Below are 26,707 nucleotides of genomic sequence, written 5' to 3'. Positions count from 1 at the left end.
AAATCTGCAAATATAGAATCTGTGAATAATGAGGCTGGACCGCACTGTGATTTGAGGAAAGCAGGCTTCCTTTCTCTTCTCGGCTCTGAGCAGGAAACTCCATACCCCAGTGTCCTTGGGCAAGGGGCTCATGCCAGCTGTCCCTGTCACTCACATGAACTTTCACCCGTTTGAACAATGAGGTTTTTTTCTTTTTTTTTATGTTTATTTGAGGGAGGCAGGGAGAGAGGGAAAGAAAGAACTCCAAGCAGTCTCCGTGCTGTCAGCATAGAGCCCAATGCGGAACTCAAACTCATGAGATCCTGAGCTGAGCTGAAATCAAGAATGGGGTGCTCAACTGACTAAGCCACCCAGGTGCCCCTGGACAAGAAATTCTATGGGCACCGTAACTCCACGTTTTAACATAGTCCCTTTATGAATAATTTATTTTGCCAGAAAACCATGCTTTACCATCTTGCAAACCTCGAGAGCGCGTTCTGAAGGCAAGAAGAGGAAGGAGGAGGCTGGAACCCAGGACCCCCCACATCCCTGAGCCTGTGCTCCGGGACACTGCAAGGGCAGCTGAGCAGCAAGGGGGGCCCCCAGCCCCGGAGGGCCCCTGCCGCGCCGCTGGTTGCCAGGCGGGAGCATGAGGACGCAGGCGGAAACTCACCGTGGACTTACATTCTCGCCCTTGGTGAACACATCAAAGTCATCCCAGTGGAGCTGCAGCTGGGGCCTCAACAGGTTCTCCAACTTCTCTAGCTTCCCGCCTTTGGCAAGTTGGTGGAAGTCAAAGTTTATCATAGGCGTGTCGCCGGCATGGCAAGAAGCCCAGAGCAACTTCTGAAAGTGGAAGGGAGAGGGTGGCAGGGTTAAGAGGGGAGGAGTGCAGTGACAGCATGACAGCACGGCTGGAGTCCGGGTGGCTGCCCAAGGCATCGCTCGGGCACATGGTTTAGCTTTAAGGCATATGGCGGACCAAGCTGTCTATCGGTCCAGACCCTGAGAGGGAGGGACGAAGACCCGGAGGACCGTATGGCCAAGAGCATCTTGCCTGCGAAGGGGCAGGAGGTCCGCCCTGGGCAACACGCAGCCAGAGGAGGTCGGCTCCCTGGGGCAGCTCACGGCTCCATACTGACATCACCTTCCCGCAGGGCTTGTGGGTGGGCACTGATGATGGACCAGTCTGCTCTGTGGGCACCCAAGTGCCACGGGCCCATCAGAAAGGGGTGGCCCAGCAGGCTGTGGAGCTCATAATCCAGCTCCCTGTTGCCCTGGTAACCAGTCCCATCCTGACAAGCGCAAGCCTGAGGTGGGTGGGCTCAGAGCTGTCTAGTTCTCCCATCAAGGGCCTCTGGATCCCTGTGAGGGGAGGTGCCAGAGGCACAGCTCAGGGAAACTGCAGGATGGGGTAACAGGTGGTCAGGGCCAGTGGGCCCAGGCTGGCACATGGTCTGGAGGGGAGGTGGCACCAGAGATGGGGACGCATAGCAGGTGGGCTCCAGGCAGCTCGGTGCTCCCAACAGAGGCCTCCATTCTACACGAGGAACCTCCCCAGCAACTCCTTAGCTCTCTCAAGAGCCCGGTGGTAGAAGATGCCCAGCGGCCTCGCCAGGGCACCTGGTCCCTGGCCCGTCCCACCCCAGGCCCTCCTGCGGCGCTTCGGTCAGACTTGTCCAGAGAGTCTAATGACTGAAAGACGAGATGGACTTCGAGCCTTGCGGTCCCTCCAACTCAAAGTGCCCATCCGCTGTGAGTCAGAAGGCCAATCAGTGCACGGCTCTGAGCGTCAAGAACGTCTCGCTGTGAAAAAGAAGTCAGCTGAGCTGACTAGTGTACCTCTTTGCAACTTCACGTTTTGGGGCGAGCACCTGTCCCGCTGTGGGCTGAGGATGGCAGGCTGCAAGCTGGCAGTGCCGGGGCTGAGGAAGCCACAGCTCTATGTGACACCAGCTGGTGCCGGTCACCTCCAGGTGGCATCCACCTCCTCCCTCCTCCCTGCCTTCCTCCAGCTGGGCCACCAGACCACAGCCTCCTCCTGCTCCACTAGCGAGGGACACAGGAGCCCCTCAGCCAGGGAGGGAGCACCTCCACCAGCTGATGGGAGCTGCCTGCCAAGGATGTCCCCTCCCCACAACTCACGACATAAAGGGAGAAGAGATCCTTGGGTTTTCTCTTTTTCTCCTTCCTTAAAATAAGCTGTGAATGCTGTTGCCAGGACGGGTGGGAAGGGAGCTACTCAGCCAGCTTGTTGCCACGGACAACACATCAAACAGGAAAAGCAGGTCTGGCCAAGTGAAACTGGCCACCAGAAAGTCTGCTCTGAGCACACAGCTTTTCCCAGCAGAGGGAAATGAGCACCGCTGGGTTCAGCTCCTACTGGCCCGGGGTCAGGAGTCAGGAGGGTAGCAAACATCACCTCCCCGTGAGGTTTCCCAGGAGAGGTCCCATCTCACTCTCCCTGTGGCAGCTTCCTTGACCTTGGATTAACTAGAAGGCTTCTCTCCATTACGTGGGGGACATGGGCCCCTGGGACAGGGGCGTGGAGCTCATTCTGGAACTTCTCACGTAGTAGACTCTGGGGACAGGGAGGCCCCATTTCCTCCCCTGAGCAGGCCCCCATCCCCCACACCAGGCCCAAACGTGCCCAGACAGCCTCAGGGAGCCCATGGGGAGCCGGGCAAAGGAAGCTGCTCTCAGTCTTGGCCCAGACAGGGAGGGCAGATTTGAAGGCTTAAGTTAGCAGGAGGAAATCATGCACGATTCCCCACTTTAAAAGGAGCAGGAGCTCTGAACAGCACCCCACCCAGAGTTCAATGGTGTCGGGGTGAGCTAGCCAGGAGGCGCTGGCCAGCAGCAAACATGGAAGGGGGGAGCTCAGGCTCCCTGAGCCGTCGGGGATTGTGGGGTGAAGCCCAACCGTGTGCGGTGTATGTGTGTCCCAGAGAGCCGGCAGAGGGGCCTGGCTAGGCAGAGCCCTCCGGGCCCCAGTGCGAGTCTGGAGGAAATGCAGCGGGAGGGAGAGGCTTTGTTTTGACTTTGAGCAAATTCTCTAACCATCAGTTCGAGACCATTAAATTTCATACATCAGGAGCCCGAAGCGCCTAAGACTGCAGAGCTGGTGGGACAAAACGCCCCAGACAGTGAGGGCAGTGAGGCCATGGTGAAGCCCGCCTCTGGGCAGGGGCCCCCTCATCTCCCTCACCCCACGTCCGCGGGGCCTTTACCTTGAAGGCTCGGTTGAGCACCTCCTCTCCGCCTCTGCTCCCCAGCAGGTTCACGACCACTTGCTTCCCATACTGCTCCTTCAGAAGCACCATGTGCCTGCAACGGATGGGGGTGGCACCGTGAGCCCGTGAGCCCAGGACGCAGACCGATGGCCCTGCCCTCGAGGGGAGAGGGTACAGGAGGGGACTGCGTGGCACTAGAGGTCTGGGCTGAGCCGTTCTCCAGGACACAAAATGGGTGGGCTGGGGGGAGAAAACCAGTCTCTCCCAGTTACCAACCCCACCCTCAGCGACAAGTGTCTACAGCCCGTGTGCAGGTAAGGCTCAGGCGGAGAAGAGCTCCCAGCATGTCAGACTTCTCAACAAGCACAACACGAGACGGAGGAGAGGCCGGACTTGCGGTAAAGCACCACCATTAAATCTAGAACAGCTGAGAGAGCTCCATAAAGACAACATGGGCGTCTGTGAGATTAATCTCTAATTTCACTTGGTACCTTCCCTCTCTAAACTAGAAGAGTTAGTAGGAGGGCTGAAACCTCAGGGTCTAACGTTTATCTAAGTGCTGCCTTTTAGTATGTTTAACCAGAACAAGACGGTGTAAGGATGCAGGTCTGATTCAGGTTTCCCCTCTGACCTTGAAGGCCATTAACATTTCTGGGGGCGGGCCTAAAGATGGAGGTTAAGACTAGTCACGCCCTACCTGAGGGTCCTAGTCACGCCTATATTGATTGGACCCCTGTGCCGGTGTCACAATTTCCTGTTAACTCCCCTTCCCAAACTCATAAAAGGCCCTGCCGCCCCATGTTCGGGGCTCACTCCACGTGTACCCACTGCGTTGCTGGGGTCTGCGAGCCCGTGCTTATAAGCCCGTAGTAATAAAGCCCTTTGCTTTTGCATGCGTGCTTCGGCCTCCCTGGCGGTCTCTGGTTTTTGGGGGCGATATTAAAATCTGGGTACAACAAAGGCACAGTTAAATTTCAAGCTTTAGGAAAATATTTGTAGATCAGGGACTTTTAAAAATATAAATGTTGAGGGACGGCTGAGCATCTGACTTCAGCTCAGGTCATGATCTCACGGTTTGTGGGTTCGAGCCCTGGGCCGGGCTCTGTGCTGACAGCTTGGAGCCTGGAGCCTGCTTCCGATTCCGTGTCTCCCTCTCTCTCTGCCCCTCCCCTGCTTGCACTGTTTCTGTCTCTCAAAAATAAATTAAAAAAATTTTTTTTAAATATGTAAATGTTGAAATATTCGGGAGAAACAAATACTTATCCTTTATTGCTAGCTTTTGAAGAGTTAACTTTACAACCTTAATGATGGTAGGAATGCTTAGACATAATTTTTAAAAACACAAGGGGAAGACAACACAACAAGCAGATGTAAACTATTTTCTTCATGCCATCTTGACGCCTAAATATGGGAAAAAGACTAGAAGATGGCACACCACACTGGTAAAAGTTTTATGTGACTTAAAATGCTTTTCTTCTTTATACATTCTTGTGTTTTCCTAATTTCTAGAGTGACAGGTTTCCTTTATAAACCCATTTGAAGTTAATTAGCACAAAAGAGCCAAGTTTAGCCCAATAAAGAAAAAAAGAATTCTCTCATCCCAACTGGAGGGATAGCAGAGTACAGGAGAATACGGATCCTGAACGGGGCAGTCTGAATTCAGGTCGTCTGCCGACTAGCTCAGGTCACATGGAGGAATTCTCTAGTGATGCTCCTGGCGGCCTGCCCTCCCTGCGGTCCCCCTCACCCCTTCCCCAGGAAGAGGTGCAGCTCGATCAGTGCCGTCAGGGCCGATGCACCAGCCCGTGCTCTGTCCCCGGGAGCAGCCCCAGTGAAGGTCCCAGAAGAAACAAAAGGCGCGGGGTTCAGCCCCTCCGGGCTCTCCTGGCTCTGTGTGCCTGGGGAAGCCGAGTCCTGGCCGGGGGTCAGACACGTGGAGCCAAAGGGGAGGAGGCTCTGCTCTGGGGGCCACCAAGTGGGCACCCATGACTCGAAGGCGAAGTGCGAGGAAGCCCGCCATGGCCACGTGACCCCCACGCAGCGCCTGCACCTGCATCCCAACGGACTCCAAACCCAGAGCTGGGAGAGCAACAGCGTCGCTCCTGGTTCCTGTCTGCAGCCCAAGCACCACTGACTGAATTACTTGTCCCTTCTGAGCGAGTCCTTTGTACTGCAAAAAATGGTTTGAGCACTAATAGGACAAACAAAAGTGACAAGCACAGCACGCAGTGCTTGGTGCACAGGAGCTGGGTTTTCTTTCCTTCCTTTTCATGCTGACGGTGGACAATACACTGATCCGTGATAAGCTAAGACTCGCCTCAGGGCTGGGGGCGCGGTTGGCAGCCTGCACTGAGGCCGGCCAGAGACTCAGCCCCGCCGCCTTGCTCTGGGCCCCCAGGGCCCTTCCCCTGCCTGCCCACTGTCACTGTCGTGGGGAGCTCCGTGGAAAACTTGGGGAAGGGGGGGAGGGGATTAGAAGTCGGGCTCGTTTCTGTTCCACAGCATCTCTCTCACACTGAAGGCAGAGGTGAGGGGCCAGCAGGCCAGCCTCGTGGCCACCCTGTGACTGCAGGTGTGGGCGGTTCTGAGCAGAGAGAGGCCGGAAGGAGTCGTCCAGCGCCCCCCGCGGGTGAGACCCAGGCACCACCCCTGTGAAAGGGTTGCTACTTCCATCCAAACTCTACCAGCAGAAGAGATCCTCTTCTGGCCGCACGGCCAGGGGACCCCCTGCCCTCCCACTGATGGCGAGTGGCCAAGAGGCAACAGCGAACAACCTACTAGACTTGGACACTGGCCACAGGTGTTCCGGGGGCTGAGGCCACCCAGGGAACGGGGCTCTGTGCGGCGGGCGGGGGCGTAAGGGTTTACTCTGGACCAAGCACCCTTGAGAGCCCCCGGATGTGCCAGAGATGGGGGGCACCTCCAGGGACCCCCAGCCCAGCTCCTCGGGGGGATCCCCGGCACCCACCGTGGTGGGTCTGCTAGAAAAGCGGGTGCCTGCGCTCCCACACATGACTGAAATGAGCTCTGGGGGCAGCACCCAGCGAGATGCCAGGCAGCACCCGGTCCAGGAGTGCACACGGCCTCAGCTGCCTCCGGCCAGAAAGCGTTAGGAACCAAGTGTGCAGTGAGCCACGTCTTCAGTGGTCAAAGGGCCTACAGTCCTTTGTTTTCTTTTAATGTTTAATTTTGAGAGAGAAACAGAGTGTGAGCAGAGGAGAGGCAGAGAGAGAGAAGAGATATGGAATCTGAAGCAGGCTCCGGGCTCTGCTGAGCTGTCAGCACAGAGCCCGACGTGGGGCTCGAACTGAAGAGCCATGAGATCACAGCCTGAGCCGAAGTCCGATGCAGCGGACTGAGCCACCCCAGGTGCCCCGAAAGGCTTGCAGTCTTGAAGGGGCTCCTGTGAGAAAAAAGGGGGCTTATCCCCCCAGGTGCACACACCAGCAAGATGTAGCAATGGTGAAGTGGGTGTAAACGTTCTTAAAATGTATACGTAGTTTTTCAATTAGCAATAATTGTGCCTTGGACAAACCTCATCGGCTACGATACTGCCGCTGCGCAAAGCTTATATGTAGTTTTTAAAAGTGCATAAGCACAAGGCTTCTGAATCACGCTAGCAGGCAGGTGTCTTCCTTTCTACTTGTGGACACTTTCCGTCGTGTTTCCTGCTTCCTGAGAACACCGAACGCAGATCAGGGTCTCCTCAAATGACTCCACACACACGGAGCGCCAGACACGCACACAGTATCCTGAACGCAGGCAACGGTACCTGGATCAGCAGACCGCACGTGTCCTCAGACGTGCACACCAGGTTTCACAGTCGGGCGGCTGTCACCCGACCGGTCTGTGGAACACAGGAAGGGTGCGTGCGGACTGAAGGTCCAGATTGAGATGCAGGCAGAACGACTGAAATGCTTTAAAAAATCGCTCCCGGAATTTTCATGACATTCACTGATTTTTAAAATTTGTATTCAGATCAAATTTGCAAATATTTTAAGAAGCGATGGATTATTTCCAATATAAATTACTGTTTAAGTTAGCGATGGCTGTTCTTAAGCAGCGTGTGTCGCAGTAAATGTGTAACGGTCCCGTCTGTGGTTCAGAAGATGAACTCTAGGGGCGCCGGGTGGATCAGCTGGTTAAGCCTCTGACTACTGATTTCAGCTCAGGTCATGATCTTGTGGTTTGTGAGTTTGAGCCCTGTGTCAGGGTCTGGGCTGACAGCCTGCTTGGGATTCTGTCTCCCTCTCTCTCTGTCCCTCTCCTGCTTCTGCTTTCTCTCTTGCTCTCTCTCAAAAATAAACAAGCAAGCATTAAAAAAAAAAAAGAAAGAAAATGAAATCTCATCTGCCCAATGTTTTTCTAGAATGCTCTGTAAAAAGCTAATAGTGAAATCTCTGGTAGTGGGAATTGGAAGTTAGAATACTTTTTAACTTCTTACTTTATATCTTTCTATATTATGGCTTTTTAAGTCTTGAAATCTATTACTTTTAAAAGAAAAACGAGCAGCTACAAATATCCTGTAGGTAGATTATCCCTTGTTCACTGGGACAAAGGAATAAAACTTCATTAAGCAACTGGTAAGATAAAATAATTGCCGAGTATAACCTCAGTATTAATGAGCTTTCAGGGAAACCTGAGAGTCACTAAATATCCCATTTTGAGAACTCCCTTCTGGCCCAGAGAACCAAAGTAAAAGGCGGATGCAGGTCCAGGGTTTGGGGTAGCCCCCGCCCCCTGCATGCCGGCCCCCATGCCGCTGTCTGATCAGGGGGAAGGCTCCCGAGGACGGTCCCAGACAACCCTACCTGTCGAAAGCAGGGGCATTGGCTTCGAGGCCTCTGTTGAGTCTCAGATGATGAGAGCCAACCTAAAACAAAGAGAAAGAACACTAGTGATTCCTCCTGTTCCATGAACCCAGGAAGTGATGGTCTTCCCACGCCCCCGCCCTGCCAGCCGGGTGGCACACGGCAGCCTCTCGCCCCCTCCGTGACCTATTCAGGCCAGCCCTGAACTCGGGTCTCAAAGCCTGAGCCTGGCTGTACGTGCAGCAGCCCGGCCCCCACGCAGCACGGCCCGTGCCGGCTCGAATTCTCCCAAAGGCAGAGGAGAAACTTCAGGGTCAGCCCACGAGGCCCACGTCAGACCTGCGGAGCAGAGGTGAGGCTAAGCCAGCTGGGGAGCGAGAGCCACCTCTCAGCCTTCTCTGCAACTCTGGGGCCCCTGACCCCTGCTGACCCCTGAGTTACGGCTACCTGCAAACAAATTTGCCTTATTACTTAGAATTACCTATTTAACATCAGAAGTTTTTAAAAAACAAACTTAAAACTACATATTGTTGTGGGGTACTTGAGGGGCTTGGCCTGTTGAGCGTCTGACTCTTGGTCTCGGGTCAGGTCATGATCTCATGGTTCGTGAGTTCCAGACCCGCGTTGGGCTCTGTGCTGGCAGTGTGGAGCCTGCTTCGGGTTCTCTCTCTCCCTCTCTCTGCCCCTCCCCCATGCATGCTCACTCTGTCTCTCCCTCAAAATGAATAGAACCAACTACATACTGTTACTGGAGGCAGCTTGGAAGGCTCTCTCTGGACAAATCTGGGACAATTGGATCACTGAACTAGAAAGGACAGTCACGGATTATAATCTGATAATAAAACAGCAATCCGTGAATCTACACAGATGAGAGGCAGCTGGCTGGCTGAATGAGCAGACAGCGAGGTGGGCAGGTGGATGGGGGAGAAGGGAAGGCCCTTCCTTACAGCTGAATACCAATGGATAAATGCAAAGAGAGTGGTGGGGGAAAAAATCACCGTTTTACAGCCACCACAGTAAAGGAAGGTTCAGCAAAAAGCACCTGCTGATCATCAACGTTAAGGGAGAGTCTGGTAAGGAAGACGACACTTGCACGGTCTCAGAGTCTCTCCTGGATGCTTGTCAGTTGAAAGGGAAGACACAGTAAATGAAGAAATGGAGGAATACCTTGCCTGAGTGACCAAAATTAACGTCACTGAGGGGGCACGTGGACACCGTGGGCTTCCACATGGGACACGCTGACGAGGATGTGGTGTCAGGGATCCGTGCCCGAAACCTGATCACAATGCAACACCCGGAAACCTCCACTTGAGGCCCTTCCGACTTACAGAAAAAAGAAGGCACATGTTTTCTGAAAATGTCGACGTCACAGGAGACGAGAGGGGAAAGGTACTGACCAGATCAGCGGAGACCAGAGCTGGGGCAGCTACACGCAGGACAGGGTCCGGGCCTGGATCCCGGACCGAAGGGGTCAAGGTGCCCCGACAGACCCTACAGAGGCAACCAATAAATCTGGAATGTGGACTGGACGTTAGATTACTGTGTCACCGTCACACGTGCTGAGGGTACACTGCTCCCGCGGTGATGCAAGAGAACATATTCGCTCTTAGGAAAAACATCCTGACGTATGAAGCAAGGAGACGTAATGTGTGCAAACTACTCTCCAGAGATTCAGAAAATAACGGACAGCATGTGTGGGGGGAAAAAGGGTAACACAGAATCTGGGGACAGGACACAGGGGAGTTCTCTCTCCTGTTCCTATAAGTTTTCTGTAGGTCTGGCATCATTTTTTTAAATTTTAATTTTTAATTTTTTTTAATGTTTATTTATTTTTTGAGATAGCGAGAGAGACAGAGTGCAAACAAGGGAGGAGCAGAGAGAGCAGCACACAGCCTGACATGGGGTTTGAATCCCTGAACTGTGAGATCATGACCTGAGTGAGTCGGACACTTAACTGACTGAGCCACACAGGCGCCCCAGGTCTGGCATCATTTTAAGACCGAAGGTTTCTCGAAGTGTATTGTTGGGCGTCGCTGTTACTGAGCATGATGAACAGAGCGCCGCTGGTCTGTCCACACCACTGGACGCAGTCGTTACTGAACGTGGGTGGAGGGTTATTTACAAGTCTTACCGTCACAGTAATACATCAGTCCCTCTTCACACCCGAGGAAAGAGACACTCTAGACCACTGGCTTCCCAGCAATAGGGTTAGAAACTACTCAGATTAGGGGTGTCGGTCTAAATGATCCTACAAATAAAGTCCCAAGTTGCTTTTGGTCCTAAGTAATCTTGGGAGTTCTTAAAAAAGGCTAAACCAACTGCTTTCATTTTGCCGCGGTGTTTATTCTGTGCTCCTTTTCCCAACGGCATCAATCCCTGGCTGAGGAAATTTGATAGTTGATTCCAGAAACTTCCATAGTCCCAATTCCGAGAAGACTGCTCCATCCTGCACTCTAAGGCCGGTCGGTCAGCTCCTGCCTCTCTTCTGAACTTAGAAAGCGGGCACCTGGGGAAAGCAGGGCTAAGTTCCTCTTAACCACTGTCCTCGAGATCCCTGAGGGCTGAATCCCAAGAGAAGGGGCTGCCTGCCGTGAGTCAGCCAGTCCATCAGGGCAAGAAATCTCCCCTGGAGAAGCTGCGGCTGCTTTTAGAACCCTTCCCAGAGGAACACGGTAAGGGGAGACAAGAAAAACAAGCGTTCAGGGCTGAGAAGCCTGGTCTTTACCCATGACAAATTCTGTTACTGGATGCGTCTGCCTCTCCCTGAATCATAACCCAAAGTGTTTTCTTCAACACAGGTAGAAATTTCAGATGGCTGGACTCCAGAGTGTCCAACCTCTGAGCTCTAAGTTCCTCCATTACAACAATCACTCAGTCCAGAACGGGGTTAGCGAGCTCATCCTGCCGCCTGGAGTCAACGTGGCACCTGGTGCCATGGGAAGATGGGAAAGAGATGGGGCACCCTGAATCCCCGGTCCGAGAATGCCGCTGGTCTAGAAAGGCCAGAAACACACTTTGTGGTTATTGGCAAGTCTGCGTAACAAGTGCAAGTTAATTTGATGGGCAATGGCTCCTACACAGCTACTGAGGCCGAGCAGAACAACAGGGTGGGATGCGGCAGGTTCTCAAGCACATTGGTGGGTCCCGGGGAAAGGTGAGGGCTAGACGGAGAGCAACCTGGAATCTTCCAGAGCAGAGAGGGCACAGCCTGCCTGGGCCATGGCACGTCCCTTCTGTGCCGCTGGCCTGGCCTGGTCACTCCAGACTTTGAGCACCACTTGTGGATGGGGGTAGGCAGGGCCACCACAGGCATGTGTCTGTTCCCCTAGCAGTCAGCTCGGCATCACACCTTCCTGAGAATGCTCAGAGGTCAAGGGCATCACCCACAATGAAGGACCAGGGCAGCGAATGAGCAGAATGGGGCCCCGACTCTAGTGGTTCTCAAAGTGTGGTCCCTGGGCCAGCGGCATCAGCACTTTCAGGGACGCTTGATAGAAATACAAGTTTTCGGGGCGCCTGGGTGGCTCAGTCGGTTGAGCGTCCGGCTTCAGCTCAGGTCATGATCTCACAGTTCGTGAGTTCGAGCCCAGCATCGGGCTCTGTGTTGACAGCTAGCTCAGAGCCTGGAGCCTGCTTCAGTTTCTGTATCTTCCTCTCTCTCTGACCCTCCCCTGCTCTCACTGTCTCTCTCTGTCTCTCAAAAATAAATAAAAACATTAAAAAAAAAAAAAATACAAGTTTTCGAGGGTGCCGGGGTGACTCAACGGGTTAGGCATCCTGCTCTTGATTTCAGCTCTGGTCATGATCTCACGGGTCAGGAGTTCGAGCCCTGTGTCAGGCTCTGTGTGGAGCCTGCTTGGGATTCTCTCCATCTCTCTGCCCCTCCCGTCTGCCCCTCTCTCTCAATATAAATAAACATTAAAAAAAGAAAGAAAAGAAACACAAACTCTCAGACTAAATGGAAATCTGTGGGGTGGGCCCTCGGGGAAGGCCGCGTGCACGCACGTGCACTCCTGGTTAAGAGGCTCTGGCTTCCGCTCATCTTCACCGATCCCTTCTTGCTCAGGTTGCGGTTGCATTGTGCGTGAGCCAACAAGGAGACAAGCAGCCATGTCCACGGTCACGGGCGCTCTGCTTCCTCGAGCGGACAGGGCCCTGGGCCGCAGCCTTGGACGTCCTCTGAGGCGGCCACCCTTCCACCAGCATACCTGCAGTCTGTCACCTCGGGCTTCACATCCGGCTGCCACATCTGTCCCATGGACACTGACCTGCACCTCCCCTCTGTGCTGTCACACAGTCCTGAGGCCACAGTGTGTCAGAAGCCTTAAGGAGGAGCCTCAGGATGGAGGGGGTGGGCAAAATGGGGGGAGCGGTGGGCCAGCCTTCCCGCCATGGACTGGGTGAGGCATGGGAATAAACGGCACAGTGTAGGGAACACGGTCGATGGTACCGTGATAGCTTGAATGGGGGCAGACAGTAGTGACACTTGTCATCGGTGAAGCAGAATGCAGAGATGGGGAATCACTAGGTGGTATTCCTGAAACTCACATAACTCTGTAGGTCAACTACACTCAAATAATAAAATGATTCACATACACACGGGACTGACGGCCACCGCGGCTTTCAGGATGCCCTCTCTCTCCTCACCATGCTCCGAGCCTCCTCAGTAAGTGCACACACTTGGCCTAGGAGCCCTGACTGGTCCCTGACGCCACAAGTCTATCCTAGAAACACAGCCAGGGGAGTCGGCAGCGGCGACAGCCGGTCTCAAGAACGCGTGGCTGTGAGAGTCGAAGCGGAGTCCGCATGGCACCCGAGAAAGTCCCCTAGCCACGAACGGGATCTCGGCACCGGTCCCTGCATGCCACTGGCCTCCTGCAGTTAAGTCCCCTCTCCTCTGGATCGCTGGGATGGTCCCGCCGGGGGGTCTTTCCCCGCGCATTCCTTCCTCCCCCACACACTGAAGCCTCCTGTGTCTGTGTGGGGACAGGTCACCCACCCCCGGAACCTGCACGCGCCGGGGTCCGGTTACACCGCAGCCAGCTCCCTCCAGCTCACCTGCCAACTGCATGTGCGATGCTTCCCAGCGTCAGGTGCACTGACGTCAAGCTGCTAGCTTCAAATTGGCCAAGACGGGAGTTTCACATCAGAGAAGCGGGCTAATGCTACAAACCCAAGCTTCTCTCTCCTGGCACTAAAAGTCTGCTTTATCAGCTTACCACTGAGTGCGTCCCATGTTCCCACACATTGGAGTCATCTAAGGGGCCTCAAAAAGTACCGCAGCTTGGCTCCCATGCCCAGATGCTGTGATTTAATTAGGAGAGCAGACAGCCTGGGGATCAGGGGGTTTATAAGCTACCTGGGGGGATTCTAAAGGGAGGCCTAGTCGGAGCACCCCTCCATCGGCAGCTCCTACCATTACATATGGGGCCTGCCTTGATCTGGCCCTTGTCCGCCTTACCAGTCTGACCTCTGGTTGTGGCCCCCCCCTGCCTTGGGCTGTAGGTAACAAGTCACGGAGCTCCCTGGACACATTGTGACCCCCAGGGCTGCAGCACCTGCACATGTGGACCCCTCTGCAAGGGTGCCTTCCTGTCTGATCCCCCGAATCCACTCAGACACCCACCCCCTCAGCCTGGGGGACAGATCTCAGCCTTCCTCTCCCATGAGCTCTACTCACACGACACCATCACAACGTGTCCCCTCCTCCCAAAGGCAGGGGCTATGACATCAAAGGCCCCCACATACCCACGGACACTCAGTGAATGGCTTGCTCTGAGCCGGCGGAGGGAACACCTGGGAGCCTGGTCACTGGGTCTCATGTCTTGATAGATACGTGCACCCTGTCCCCACCTCTAGGCCTCGCGGAGGGAGACGGGGGAGCTGTCACCACTCTCTGGGTGCAAAGAGCCACGCTCTCCCAATGCATCTTGCGTTCTCTCCTCCTGATGACATGCTCTACGGGTTCTGGACACGGCACTGAAGTCTACTACACGCTCTGACAGTAATCCTCTCCAGAACCCCCCAGGAGGTCGATTGTTAACCCCATTTACAGAAGAGCAAACTAAGGCTTAGCAAAAATAGGAACTTCTCAGGTTTTTGTTTTGTTTTTCTTGAGATAAGAACTTTTTCCTGAGATAAAAACCTGTTGAAAGTAGATGGTCCCTTAGAAGGGGAGCCAGAATAGGAGCTGCCACCAGGCCCCGTAACCGTAAAGTTTATGCTCGGAATCGCAGGAGAAGCTACCTCGAGATCTTGTTTCTTTCGGTGACGGTTGTTGGTAAGGAGCCACGTGCAACCACAAGACCGGGGCCCGCGTGCAACTCTATCCCGGGTTCAGTTCGTTTTCAAGTCTCTTTCCCTCACCCCAACCTCTTCATTATTTTTGAAACTGTTGTGCTATAAGCCATCTCATGTCCTTTCTGGAACCAAACAAGAAAAAAAAGAAGTACCAGGACACAAATGAGCCCATCCAGGGCCGTGTTTGCAGGAGCCCAGGAAATGGGGTTTACCAAGAAGGAAGTGAATGCAGGCAAGGCGGGAAGGCAGTGGGGACAAATCTACTTTTCCTCCTCCTCCAACTGGTGATGTCAAATAGAGCTTTGAAACAGAGACCTACCTTCACTTTTGCAAGACATTTGTGCATATGCCTGTTACAGGGGAGGAAGTTCTAAAGTGACAGAAGGAGGCGGGAACGCCTGGGTGGTTCAGTGGGTTAAATGTCTGACTCTGGATTTTCGCTCAGGTCAGGATCTCACAGTTCACGGGTTCAAGGCCCATGTCGGGCTCTATGCTGATAGCTCAGAACCTGGAGCCTGCTTCAGATTCTGTGTCTCCCTCCCTCTCTGCCCCTCCCTCTCTTGCTCTCTCTCTGTTTCAGAAATAAACATTAAAAAAAGTTTTTGGGCTCAGTCAGTTAAGTGTCTAACTTCAGCTCAGGTCATGATATCATGGTTCGTGAGTTCGAGCTCTGCATGGGGCTTTGTGACAGCTCAGAGCCTGGCGCCTGCTTCAGATTCTGTCTCCCTCTCTCTCTCTGCCCCTCTCCTGCTCACATTCTCTCTCTCTCAAAAAATAAACAAACAACAAACAGGGTGCCTGGGTGGCTTAGTCAGTTGGACATCAGACTTTGGCTCAGGTCAGCTCACCGTTTGTGGGTTCAAGCTCCGCGTTGGGCTCTGTGTTGACTGCTCAGAGCCTGGAGCCTGCTTCAGATTCTGTGTCTCCCTCTCTCTCTGCTCCTACCCCATTCATGTTCTGTTTCTCTCTGTCTCAATAATAAATAAGCATTAAAAAAATTTTTTTTAAATAAAAATAAACATTAAAAAAATTTTAAGCTAAAAATATATACTATCTAACCATACCAGGAGAGCAATTAGCTTCAAAAGTACAATTTCAGTCCACAATCCTATTTACATGGTGAAGACGGTACTGTTAAAGGTACATGGCTGATAGAAATGGTGTCACGATTCAGGAGTTTAGAAGGCAGACAACTCATCACCCAAGGCCTCTCTGCCTAACCCCACCCTCCCCCACCCTGTGCCCTAAACCCGGCGGGGCTCATTGGTTCCCAGGAAGAGCCCCATGAGGGCGCTACCCTCCAACTTAAAACATAAGCTCTTCACCCCAAAACCTTTGCATCATTCAAGTCACCTAAGAAAGTGTGTGTGTGGGCCGGCGGGGGGGGGGGGGGGGGGGGGGGTTCCAAATGGAGAAAAACAACCAGAATCAATCCTCCGGCTGAGCTATTGACAGTTCAGGGAGGGGGACTGCAGACCATCACTGAGCTGCCTCCCGGTCCTGGCGAGGGCGACCTAATCTCTCTGGTGGTGGATGAGATTTAGAGGATAAGCATGGGTGTCAGACCCAAAGGTTAGCAAATCCTTAATGAGATCACTGGACACTAAAGCCTCTAGAAACCTATTCAGTAGAAACCACGGAGGCTCCAGAGAAGCACCAGTTAGAAGGGGGCATTGCTGCCAAAAGCGAGCCAGCCACACCCCGCCGACACTGCCCTTGTCGGGTAGAGGGGCAGCTGCTCCACGGCAGGGTCAGGCTGCATCTGGGGCCTCCAGTGGGTCAAGGCAGGGACCAAAGTTAGGGGAATGACACAACAGCGCTGCTTTGCTTTGGGAAGAGCAAGACCAGAACATGGAGAGTCCTAGAAACAGGACGGAAGATGCCAACAGGCCGGAAGGCCTCAGACAAGACACAAGGGACTCTTCCTCGAAGGTCTCGGGCAGCCCCTGCAATGCCCCGCAGACAGACACACAGCAAGGAGGAACTTGCTGGCCATCACGGCCACCCCCAACCCTGCTCTCACAGTCCGCGGCGGAGCTCAGCCTCTCAGAGACCCTAGAGGAAGGACCCCAGGACTGGGTGTGAAGAGGAAGGGGATGAATTTTAAAGGCTCCTTCCCAAATCCCGCGACTGCCCCCAATTTCTGGATTTCTTAAAATCTTCACATGAAACATAACATGGTCTTCTGCTTCCTTTTTATCTAACCCTACTCATTCGACGTTTGCTAAATACAGAAGTCCAGAAGCTTCAGAAGAACTCTGAATCTAAAGAAAATCAAGTTTCAAAAATCCTTTTGGAATGCTCTGGAATAGGCAAATCTATGGGGACTGAAGGTAGACTAGCAGTTGCATAGGGCTTGGGGAGGATGGTGGGGGTCGGGGTGACTGCCAGTGGGAACCCGGTTTTTAGCGGTGATGAGCCTCTAAAACTAGACCATGACGATAGCTCTAGGACTATGGAAATGCACTAAAAACCACTGAATTGTACACTTCAAATGAGTGAAGTTTATGGCATGTAAATTGTACCATAATAAAGCCAAAAAAACCTCCTAACTCTTCCATGTTACAATCATCCTCACGTGTGCCTCTCTGTGCCACCACGCAATGCCACCAGCCATCCCCATGTGTCTTCAGTGTTCCTTCTTGATAGAAAGACTGAATGCTAAAAAAGCTTCCCCCCCCCCAGAGGCCAGACCCCCCCCCCCCACGAGATACTCACCCCTCCACCTCACTGCACAATGACAGCCACACGGACAAAGCACCTTCTGATGACACAGGCTCAAGTCAAGTCCGGGGAAAGACCCAGCTACGTCAAACACCCCCGAGCAGCCGGCAGCTGGCCCTGAGCCTGTTCAGGCACCACGGACGACCCAACCGCCATCACACAGAGCCCTTGGGAAGAGGAGCCGGAGCCACGCCGGCCAGAGAGGTCTTCTGAGCACACAGACGATCACGCACGCCAGGGAGGACGATCTGGGGTCGATGGCGAATGGTCCCAGGTCCACTTGGCCCATGACCCTCCTGGAAGGAACTCCCTGGATGAGGCAGCGCAGAGTTCCACTGATGACAAACGTGTTCTTGCAACGTGGCACCACACCCCGAGCTCTTCCCAGGAGACAGAATGCCAAACACCCCTGGCACTGCCCAGAGTCCTGTTTTAGACTGCAAGGTGTATTTTTAGAAATCATGGGAATGTTCCGTGCCATTCTCACGCAGCCCCACAACAAGCACCTCCAAAGGCCAGACCTGCTGCGTGGCCACTGGGGCCTCAGAACCTTTCAAAGCCCTGCTGGACGGTCACAGCTCCCAAAACACATCTCCGGGCAAGCTCTCCATACACTCAACTTGGGGGCTAAGGAATTCTACTCAATTACATTCTGTGGCTCACTTATCAGCAAAGACCTTCCTTCCCACTTCACCTGCATCGACAGCAAGCTCAGGACCAGAAAATGCCATACAACGTATGCACTGCTGTATACAAACATGACACACGCGTGCACGCGCGCACACAGGTGTTCACACTTTGGCAGCTCGGCTCAATTGCACGGGGCTGCAGAACAAGCCTCAAACTGCGCCACGATGAAAAGAAACAAAACACAGCTGTTCGGAAGAAGGACAGGTGAACAGTAATACTTACCTTTTTTTTTTTTTTTAAGGTGGACTTACTCTTGTCGTTACCTACCTGAAGCCCTGGCTGCTCCCAAAACAGCGGAACGGAGCCTCTGATCTGGACAAAAGATGACACTCCATCATCCATGTAAATCGTCTGCACCGCAGGGAAACATAAAGGGAAAAAGGATTCCTCAATGAAACTGAATGTCCTGGGGCCGCGTAACGGGATCCGGCCGCCTGAGACCCGACACCAGCCGGCATGAAGGGCAGACAGCGGACTTCTGCGCCGTCTGCTCCTCTGACCCACAGGCCGGCCCCGTGTGCTCACGGGCCTGCTGGCGGCCGACCAGCCTCAGAGGAGCCCGGGCACGAGGCCACCCGGGGAGGGCTGCGGCTGACCGGGAATAAACACGGCCTTTCCCAGCTCCCTGGAAATCCCAGCAAGGCCTCCCCACACCCCACTTCAGGAACAGAAGCAAATGCACTCTCGAATTTAGCACTTCGCTTTCAACCAGCCAAGTAGCAGACAGCAACCGGAAAAGGTAGCCACAGCCAGAAGACCTCGGTGACTACACCCATCAGTCCTGCACTTGGCAAAGCAGACTTGAACTTGTAGGTGCTCCTCACCCTACGCCACCGTGTTCTCCAACCCACCACTAAGACCACATATATACAGCCCAACCTCCCCACGCTACCAGGGTCAGGGCGCCTGCACGGAAGCAGAGGATATTCACACGCTAACCAACAGACCCCCTCCCGCCCCCTCACGGCTACTGCAGAGTGTACCCACTCCTCATGTGCCCCCAGCCCTCCCCTCCCTCGAAACTGTCATGCAGGGGAGTTCTAAAGGGACAACAAGTGCAGCCCTGAGCATCACGAGGGGACGCCGTGGCGGTTATCAGATGCGTTGCCCTTTATCTGAGTAATTCTACCCTGGCCTGGCAGGGCCAGCCGGGCCAACGCTGCTGATCCTCTCCATTTCTTACCAGGCTGCTCCCTTACAGGGTAGCTTTCCATGAGTCTAGATCATGCTCAGATCACACATGCATTAGTAATTCTTAGGCGAGGACCTGAGCAGATCTGCGGGTCCCCGGACAACAGGAATTTCTAGCCTGGTAAGCGACAGAGCGGAGCTGAGCGCCTATCCCCTAATTTCCAAAGGGAAAAAGCACCAGGTTAAGAACTTCTCTGGTTTCAGATACCGACTACCACCTGCCCTTACAATTCTATTAAAAAAAAAAAAAGGAAAAGAAATAGAAGAAAATAGCAAAATGCTTAGACTACTGTAGGCATCACTGGCTACCCTGGGATTAAGGAGCATATGGGGCGCCTGGGTGGCTCAGTCAGTTAAGTGTCTGACTTCCCCTCAGGTGATGATCTCACACTCCATGAGTTCAACTCCCATATCTGGCTCTGTGCTGACAGCTCAGAGCCTCAAGCCTGCTTCAGATCCTGTGTTTTCCTTTTTTTCTGCCTCCCTCTCTCTCTCTCCTTTAAAAATAAACAAACATTAAAAAAATATTTTTAAAAAATTAAGAAAAAAAGAGCATATGGGTCCAGGGGCACCTGGGTGGCTCAGTCGGTTGAATGTCCAACTCTTGATTTTGGCTCAGATCATGATCTCACGGTTCGTGAGTTTGAGCTCCATGTCAGGTTCTGCACTGACAGCTCAGAATGTGCCTTGGGATTCTCTGCCTTCCTCTCTCTCTGCCCTTCCCCTGTTCACGAGTGTGCGTGCTCTCTCCCTCTTGCACTCTCTCAAAAAAAAAAATCAACATTTTAAGAAACTCTTAAAAAAAAATACAGATCCAGAATGCTGAGAAAGAAACCAATTTAGCCAACATTTCTCTATAAAGATAGCCCGTAGCAGTGCCAGGACGTGATTTAAGCACTGGAACTATGACCCTCCACTTGAGCACGTGCTAATGGAGCTACTTCCAGCTTCAGACAAGCTCCGCTGGAGCGGGAACTCGCTGAGGCAGAACCGGCTTCAGAAAACACCTGCTGAGAGTCCCCACGCCCTCGACCCCACTCCTGGGACAGGAAGGAAAGATGCCGCTGAATTTCTCCACTGCTCCTTCCACATGAAGGTTTTCTACGTCTGTGTCCCGTTCATCATCAGGGCCCCTGTCTTTCTTCCCAAGGTGACAAGACAAACCTGATCATCCCACACCAGCCATGAATTTGAGGTGCTTTCCCTTCTGAGCAAAAGAACATAGGTTTTAATCCCCGTGGCAGAGTTTGATGCCTCACCTCACAGAGGGCTTCTGGATCCCGGGGAGAGGGGAGGAGGGTGGAGCGTCAGTGCGGGTCAGCACCTTTCACCTGCCAGCTCCCATGTGCTCTGCAGGGTGACCCTGGGCATGCTAACCACTTGGGGCCTCAGTTTCCCTTTCTCGATGCAGTTACAACCATCTGGTCCCAGGGAGGAGTGAATGAGTAATGTGATCCCAGCGCAGGGCAGTGGCTCGTTGCTCCTCCCGGGAGGCCCCTGCAGAGGACTGACCAGGGTGGGGTCAGAGCCCTGGGGGCGCAGGGAGGGTCAGACAAGGGCTGGGAGCCACTGCTATGGCTAAGTAGCAGCAAGGCCAGGCCCGGACGCCCTGGTCCTGCCTTGGCAACTCTGAGCGGCCCCTTTCATGGGATGGGGGACGCAGAAAGCCAGCGACCCTAAAGAGAAAGGGATAACGCAGCAAGATCACAAGCCAGCAGACACGCTTCTGTCTTCTACTGGCTGAACTCGTGTCTCCGGGTGAGGTGTCTACGAACCCATGTTTCCGAATCTGCTGCGTTCTCGGTGGGACGCACTGGTCCTACCCCTCACTGGATTCATCAGCAGCCTTGTCGTCAAGAGGCAAATACTTTTCATCTTTTTCTTTTTGGTAAACCAAAGGGACTTTCTGGGTTTTGTTTTGCTGCACGGTGAGTCACAGCTGCAGAACAATCCCACCAGGTATGACTCACGGCAGAGCCGAAAGGACTCCAGGCTTCCTCCCGGGGAGACAGACGTGGTCCACACCTGCACACACGCCACACACACATGAAACATGCACTCACACACAAATGCACACGCACACAAACCCCCCCCCCCCCCCCCCCAACATGCACACACACACACACACACACACACACACACACACACACAGCCTGCCTTGGAGAAGAAAGCTCATTCATTCCTCTTAGGAACAATGTTAAGCAAGGCAGAGTGGGTAACTGAAAGCCTCCCTCTCTTCTGGCTCCCTGAGCATTTAGTTCAGGGGAGACCCCGCCTCACAGGCCCAGCCTGCTCCCTGTCTAGTCCCAGCACGTGCCAAGGAGCACAGCGTGACAATCCGTGAGCCACCTTCATGCATTCCCTGAAGGACTTGCGCTCCCAAGTGGCCACAGGCTTGGGGCTGAAGGGTCTCACTTCTGCGGCAGGGTCCTCGGCCAGATGTGATTTGCAGGCGGCCGCAGGCAGGCGTGGGGGGCAGGCAGTCCCAGCCGGGGCTCCTTCCCGCTGCGGCTCCACCCCAACCTCCTCCAAGACGCTGCCTGCCGCCCTCTGGTGACGAATCTGTGTTTCAGGGCCTACCATTTCTCCAAACATCAGGTCTCAAAGCAGGCGACACCAGGCTACCCCAAAGAGTGCCCCGCTCTGCCTACTGCGTCACTTTGATTCGAAGGCCTCAGGATGCTGTCAGTGCACAGTCTGCCATCACCAGGAGCAAAGCCACCAAGACTGCAGGGAGGTACACACTGCCCCGTGACACCATCGGGCCCGGACCGCACGGTTTCTGTCCCTCGGATGCAGGGGAGAGGAGCTTGCGGGGATCCCGGGAGTGACTTCTCCAGCCCCTCCTGCCCCCGTCAGAGCCCCATGGCCCTGGACAGGCCAGCTCCAGTGCGGTTACAGGCTTCCCGGACACTTACTGTGCACCATGTCACAGGCCACTGTGCATCCCCCCCACACGGCCTGACTCCCTCCACAGTGGGGGGCGGAGGGCAAAACTGTGCTCCGCAGGAACACTGGTTAAGTATACATTTCACTTAGGAAAAGATTTTTATGTTAAAAAAAAAAATTTAGATCAACCCCGACTACTTCTATTGCTATAGAGTGCTGCAAACCAAACCGATCCACGATGGCCGGGCCGAGAGCAAGCGGCTCTCTGGTGCTGGTGGGAGTCTCCTGCTTCCCGGGGAGCACCCGCCTTCCTTCTGCCATGCTCATCCTGCCTCTGAGAACATTTCAGAAAAGGGGACGATGCACCTGCGTCTTCCTCTCCCTCCGTGGCTTCCCCACGCGGTGCTGCATGTGACTGTCTCTGCCCCACTCCTCTATTGCCTTTCCCGTCTCTCTGCAGACAGGACCCTGCAGCTGAGCACCAACCGCGGGAGGCACTCCCGGGAGGGTGAAGGCACCTGTCCTGTCCCTGCCTGGGCAGGCTCACAATCAAAGTCAGCTGAGGGGCTCGGGGTTCGCTCCGTCTTGCCAATGAGGACACACCTGGAGTCATCTCTGGGCACGGACCCCTCCCCCTCCCTCTCCCCCACCGTGGTGGGCACACTGTCTGAGGGCCTGTGGTCTGTTGGGAGGAGCCCCACCAAGAACTGCTTCAGGTGCGAAGCCAGCACAACCCCCGTGCCCTGCGACGTGTCTGGTGAAAACGACATCGCCGTGGGGCCAAGGAGCCACATGTTGGTCCCAGATGGGGGCCGCATTCCCAGCTGCCTGCCATCTCAGCTAGACAGCAGAGGGGGGTGTCCGGCTGCCTGTCACTTGTCCAGTGCTTCCAGAGCAAGGCAGAGGTGAGGGTGTCGTCAAGAAAACTGTGGTCTGATCCAGGGCCCGGAAGAGGAAGAGAAAACACAAAAGAGGCTACATGAACCAAGAAATCCCTCCCGGAGCCAGAGAAGGGACGCCGGTGGAGGGCATTTAAACAGCACTGGGCTGTCGGCTCCAGGGTCCAGAGAGCAGGGCACTGGTGTCCCTGAGGCCTTGCTGGCTTGGCCACGGGGCAACAAGGCCTGTCACTGAGCCCAAACAACAGGGTTCCTGTCTCTGGGCCCGAGCAATTGGGTACTTGAGACAAATGCCAAGTATCAGGCTCACAGAGATGAGACAGAGCAAAGCCCCAACCCCAGTCTAGAGAAAAATGAGAAAAGCAAAGACACTACTGAGATTTTTCATAAAGCTAAATGTGCTGCCTTTGAAGCATAGTCCTTAAGGGGCACCTGGGTGGCTCAGTCAGTTACGTCTCTGACTTCGGCTCAGGTCATGATCTCACGGTTTGTGGGTTCAGGCCCTGCCTCAGGATCTGTGCTGACAGCTCAGAGCCTGGAGCCTGCTTCAGATTCTGTCTCCCTCTCCCTCTGACCCTCCCCTACTTATACTCTCTCTGTCTCAAAAATAAATAAAACATTAAAAAATATTTAAAAATAATAAAGCACAGTGCTTTAGCATTATGTCTTTGTTGTGGGTTGAACTGTGTCCCCCAAAAAGACATGTTGGAGTCCTAATCCCAGCACCTGGGAATGTGACCTTATTTGAAGACCGTCACTACAGATGCAGTTACAGTAAAGATGGGGCGCACTAGATAGTGTGGGTCCCCCTCATTACAGGGCAGAGGGACTTCCCAGAAGAGGACAGCAGGTGGAGGTGAGGCAGAGATGGGAGGGCTGCGAGCAGCGGGGGCCTCTCTTGAGGGAAGAGGAACAAGGATCCTCCTCTAGAACCTTCAGAGGGAGCACGGTCCTGCCAGCTCCTGGAGTTCGGACCTTTGGCCTCCAGAACCGTAGGACCATCAATTCTAGTTTTCTTAAGCCCCTGTCTGTGGCACTTCGTCACAGCAGCCTGAGAAAACGCCTCCCACGGACATATTTTTAGTGTTAAAATGCCCCATCTTTCAGGGACAATGGCGATACGGAGGGCAACTGCTTTGCTGAGGAGTCAGATACAGTAGATGAGACCCCAATTTAAAAAAAAAATGGCTGAAATTCACAACTCTAGGGAGCATCAAACAGGAAGAGCAAACAAGGGACGGTACCCAAGGGCCAGATGGAGAGCAAGGCAGGGGCCAAGTGCAAGAACCCGCCCCAGGGCTCCCTGATGAAAACCTCTTCAGTCTGGTTCAGTATCCAGGTTCAAGGGCATGGGTCTTTTGATTTGTACAAATATGCTTTGCACCTCTGGCCCCGGTTCCCAGCACAGAACCCAGCCTATGGTGGGCGATAAACAGTAAAGATTTGTGAATGAACCGCATGATTCAAAGGCTCATAACGCAAGGATTAAAATCTGGGATGGGAATATAGATAATGGGAATGCAGGTGGGGCATGTGAACAAAAAAAAGCTCACGTGAGAAAAAAAAACATGGCCTTCAGTTAGGGCCCACGTTTTCTGACATTTTTATCCGCATGCAGCCTCATCTACATCCAGGAGAGCAGGCAGAGTGAACAGACTCATGGACAAGAAATGCCTTGCTGCCCATCATTAGCTCCTGTTCCAAAGGCCTCCTCCTCAGCACCTGACTGCAACAGGACCTCCTCCCCTTAAGCCCAAGCACGAGGCTGCTCACCACAGAAAGCAGGTGCTCAAATCCATGCGGAATCACAGGGCTAAAGTCCTGGTAGGAAATGCCTCTCCCAGCTCAGGACAGAGGGGACGCAAAGTCACATAGCCCACTAAATAAACACAGGCTGTTTGCTGCTGGACACCCATGGCCATGCTGCACCTGTGCCTTTCACGGGGCTGGCCTTTCTGTATAATTTATTCTACCTGTTAGTCTACAAAGGGGCATTATCCTACAGATTTGCAAGGTACAGAGGGAAAAAAACAAATCAGTGCAAGGCAGCATCTCTGGAAATGAGAACAGAATTTAGGGAGGAAAAAAATCAATGAGAGACTAAGCAGATGGTTAGATTCATGGAAACGGAGAGCAAATGTCGCAGATTTCACAACTCCCAGGTGCTAAGCCATGCTCCGGTTGATTTAGAACGAAACTGATTTAGAATGTGGATACCCTCATCCACGCTGTATTGATCTACTTTTTGTCTCAAGATCATGTTGGATCCTTCATCGCCCGCCCTCTTACACCGCTGCCATCCTTTATGACCAGGGCACAAACTCCTGCTTCCTTTTAGCTGCAAGTACTTGGGTGAGCAGTATCACCCCGGCAGAGGTGAATCAAGAAAGATCCTCCAAGCGAACCGGAGGCCCCGTTTGCAGGCCGAGCCCCAATGACTCACGCTGGCCTCTGCAGGAAGGAGCCACGATCCGCAGAAACGACCTCCAGTATGTCCAGCCCTCTTCCGCCCCAAATGGAAAGGCACGCGCCCGGCTGCGTCCCCGCCGCACCACCGGGCGCCACCCACCGGCGCGGGCACTGACCTGCTCGGTCTCCACGAAGTTGGACACGTGGCCGTCGTCGTTCACGCCGCGGGTGTGGAAGCGAGCGCCGGCGCGCTCGCAGCTGATGCGGGAGATGAGGCAGGCCTTGGCCTGCTTGTGCGAGGCGTACACGGTGCGGATGGACACCACGCCGCAGATGACCTTCAGCAGCCAGTCGCAGCAGCTCACCTGGTGCTGCCGCAGGGGCACGTGCAGCAGCTGGTTCCTGCAAAGCGGAGCCCCGCAGCGACTCAGGTCCGCGCATGCGCTCCCGGAAAACCGGCGCCCAAAGCAAGCCGGGAGGGCACCCCCCCCTGCTCCCCCGCAGAACTGGGGGAATCGCGCTCAAGGCAAATGGCCCAGAGGTTCACATGCTTCGGAGACCGACCCCTCTCCAAGCAGCCCCCCACCTCCAAGCAGACGGGCGGCGGAGCCGCACAGCAGCAGCAGGGAAGGGGTGCTTCCCGGGGCCGCTGCGGGTGTCAGTGGCAGCGACTGGAAGCCAAGCTGGGAGAGCGAGCCAACTGCTACCAGGGACTGTCAGGGGGGCCTCCCTGTTAGACACCCCCCACCCCGCCCTCCGCGTTTTAAATCAGAAATCCCACCGGTAAAAACATTAATCATTGGTTTTGCGATTAAATTATAAATGATAAAAAATCCTTAAATACATGCATGCTAATTTAAATTACATACGTAACCCATGAGGTCTATCCTATCCCAATGAGAGCACTAGGTAGCAATCCAAAATAAATGAAAAAGGAAGACACAAAAATAAAACAAGGAAAGTTCCAGTACCTCCTCCCCACACCGGGTGGATTGTTCTGGGCCTATAGTGACCCCTGGTGTCCTTGATGATAAGGATGGGGAGAAAAGCCAACATTTATCAGGGGCACCGAGCCCCATTCTAAGTGCTTTGGAATGGATTAGCTCACTTCATCCTCCAAAGGTCCTATGTGAAAGCTGTTATCATTCAGCCTATCTTACAGCTAGAGAAACTGAGGCACAGAGACGTGAATGTTTTGTTCAAGGTCACAGAGCCTGCAAGCAGAATCGAGGAGCTGGGAGCCTGCCCTCTTCACTGACTCGGCCAGGCCCAGGCCTATCTCCTCTGGTAGTGAAGGCCCCACGCCGCAGAGCCACACCTTTGCGCTCAGCCACACCTGCGCCGGCCACAGCCTCCTCCTACTCTCTCTCAGCTCCCCAACACCCACTCGACCTGACTCTGCCCCAGCAGCCTCTCTGAGAAATGAGGCCTCAGAGGGGTGCCAGGACCCCCAACCCTGCAGGGGAAGTTCCATTCGGGGTGCTCAGGGGACCATATTCAGAAGCCTCTCAGACCCTCCCGACTTCACGGAAGACTCCCTCCCACAGGGTATTAAGCAAATCTAGATCACAATGCCCTATTT

The 26,707-nt window shown here is 54.0% G+C and overlaps 1 protein-coding gene and 1 pseudogene across 1 annotated transcript in view; both read right to left on the bottom strand.

Moving 5' to 3' along the window:
- SYNJ2 (synaptojanin 2) overlaps nucleotides 1-26,707 on the bottom strand; it is a 116,252-nt gene that overhangs the window by 35,515 nt on the left and 54,030 nt on the right. The window contains exons 7-11 of the mRNA XM_029943257.1: nucleotides 25,302-25,527; nucleotides 18,005-18,088; nucleotides 8,024-8,085; nucleotides 3,210-3,306; nucleotides 653-825 (exon numbers count right to left, since the gene is read on the bottom strand). Coding sequence (XP_029799117.1) covers nucleotides 653-825; nucleotides 3,210-3,306; nucleotides 8,024-8,085; nucleotides 18,005-18,088; nucleotides 25,302-25,527 — 642 coding nt within the window. The remainder of the gene's footprint in view (nucleotides 1-652; nucleotides 826-3,209; nucleotides 3,307-8,023; nucleotides 8,086-18,004; nucleotides 18,089-25,301; nucleotides 25,528-26,707) is intronic.
- Nucleotides 6,697-6,781, bottom strand: LOC115297241 (annotated as a pseudogene).

This window comes from Suricata suricatta, chromosome 7, assembly GCF_006229205.1.
Source record: "Suricata suricatta isolate VVHF042 chromosome 7, meerkat_22Aug2017_6uvM2_HiC, whole genome shotgun sequence".
NCBI classification, from domain to species: Eukaryota; Metazoa; Chordata; class Mammalia; order Carnivora; family Herpestidae; genus Suricata; species Suricata suricatta.
This window is presented reverse-complemented; position numbering and strand designations above follow the sequence as displayed.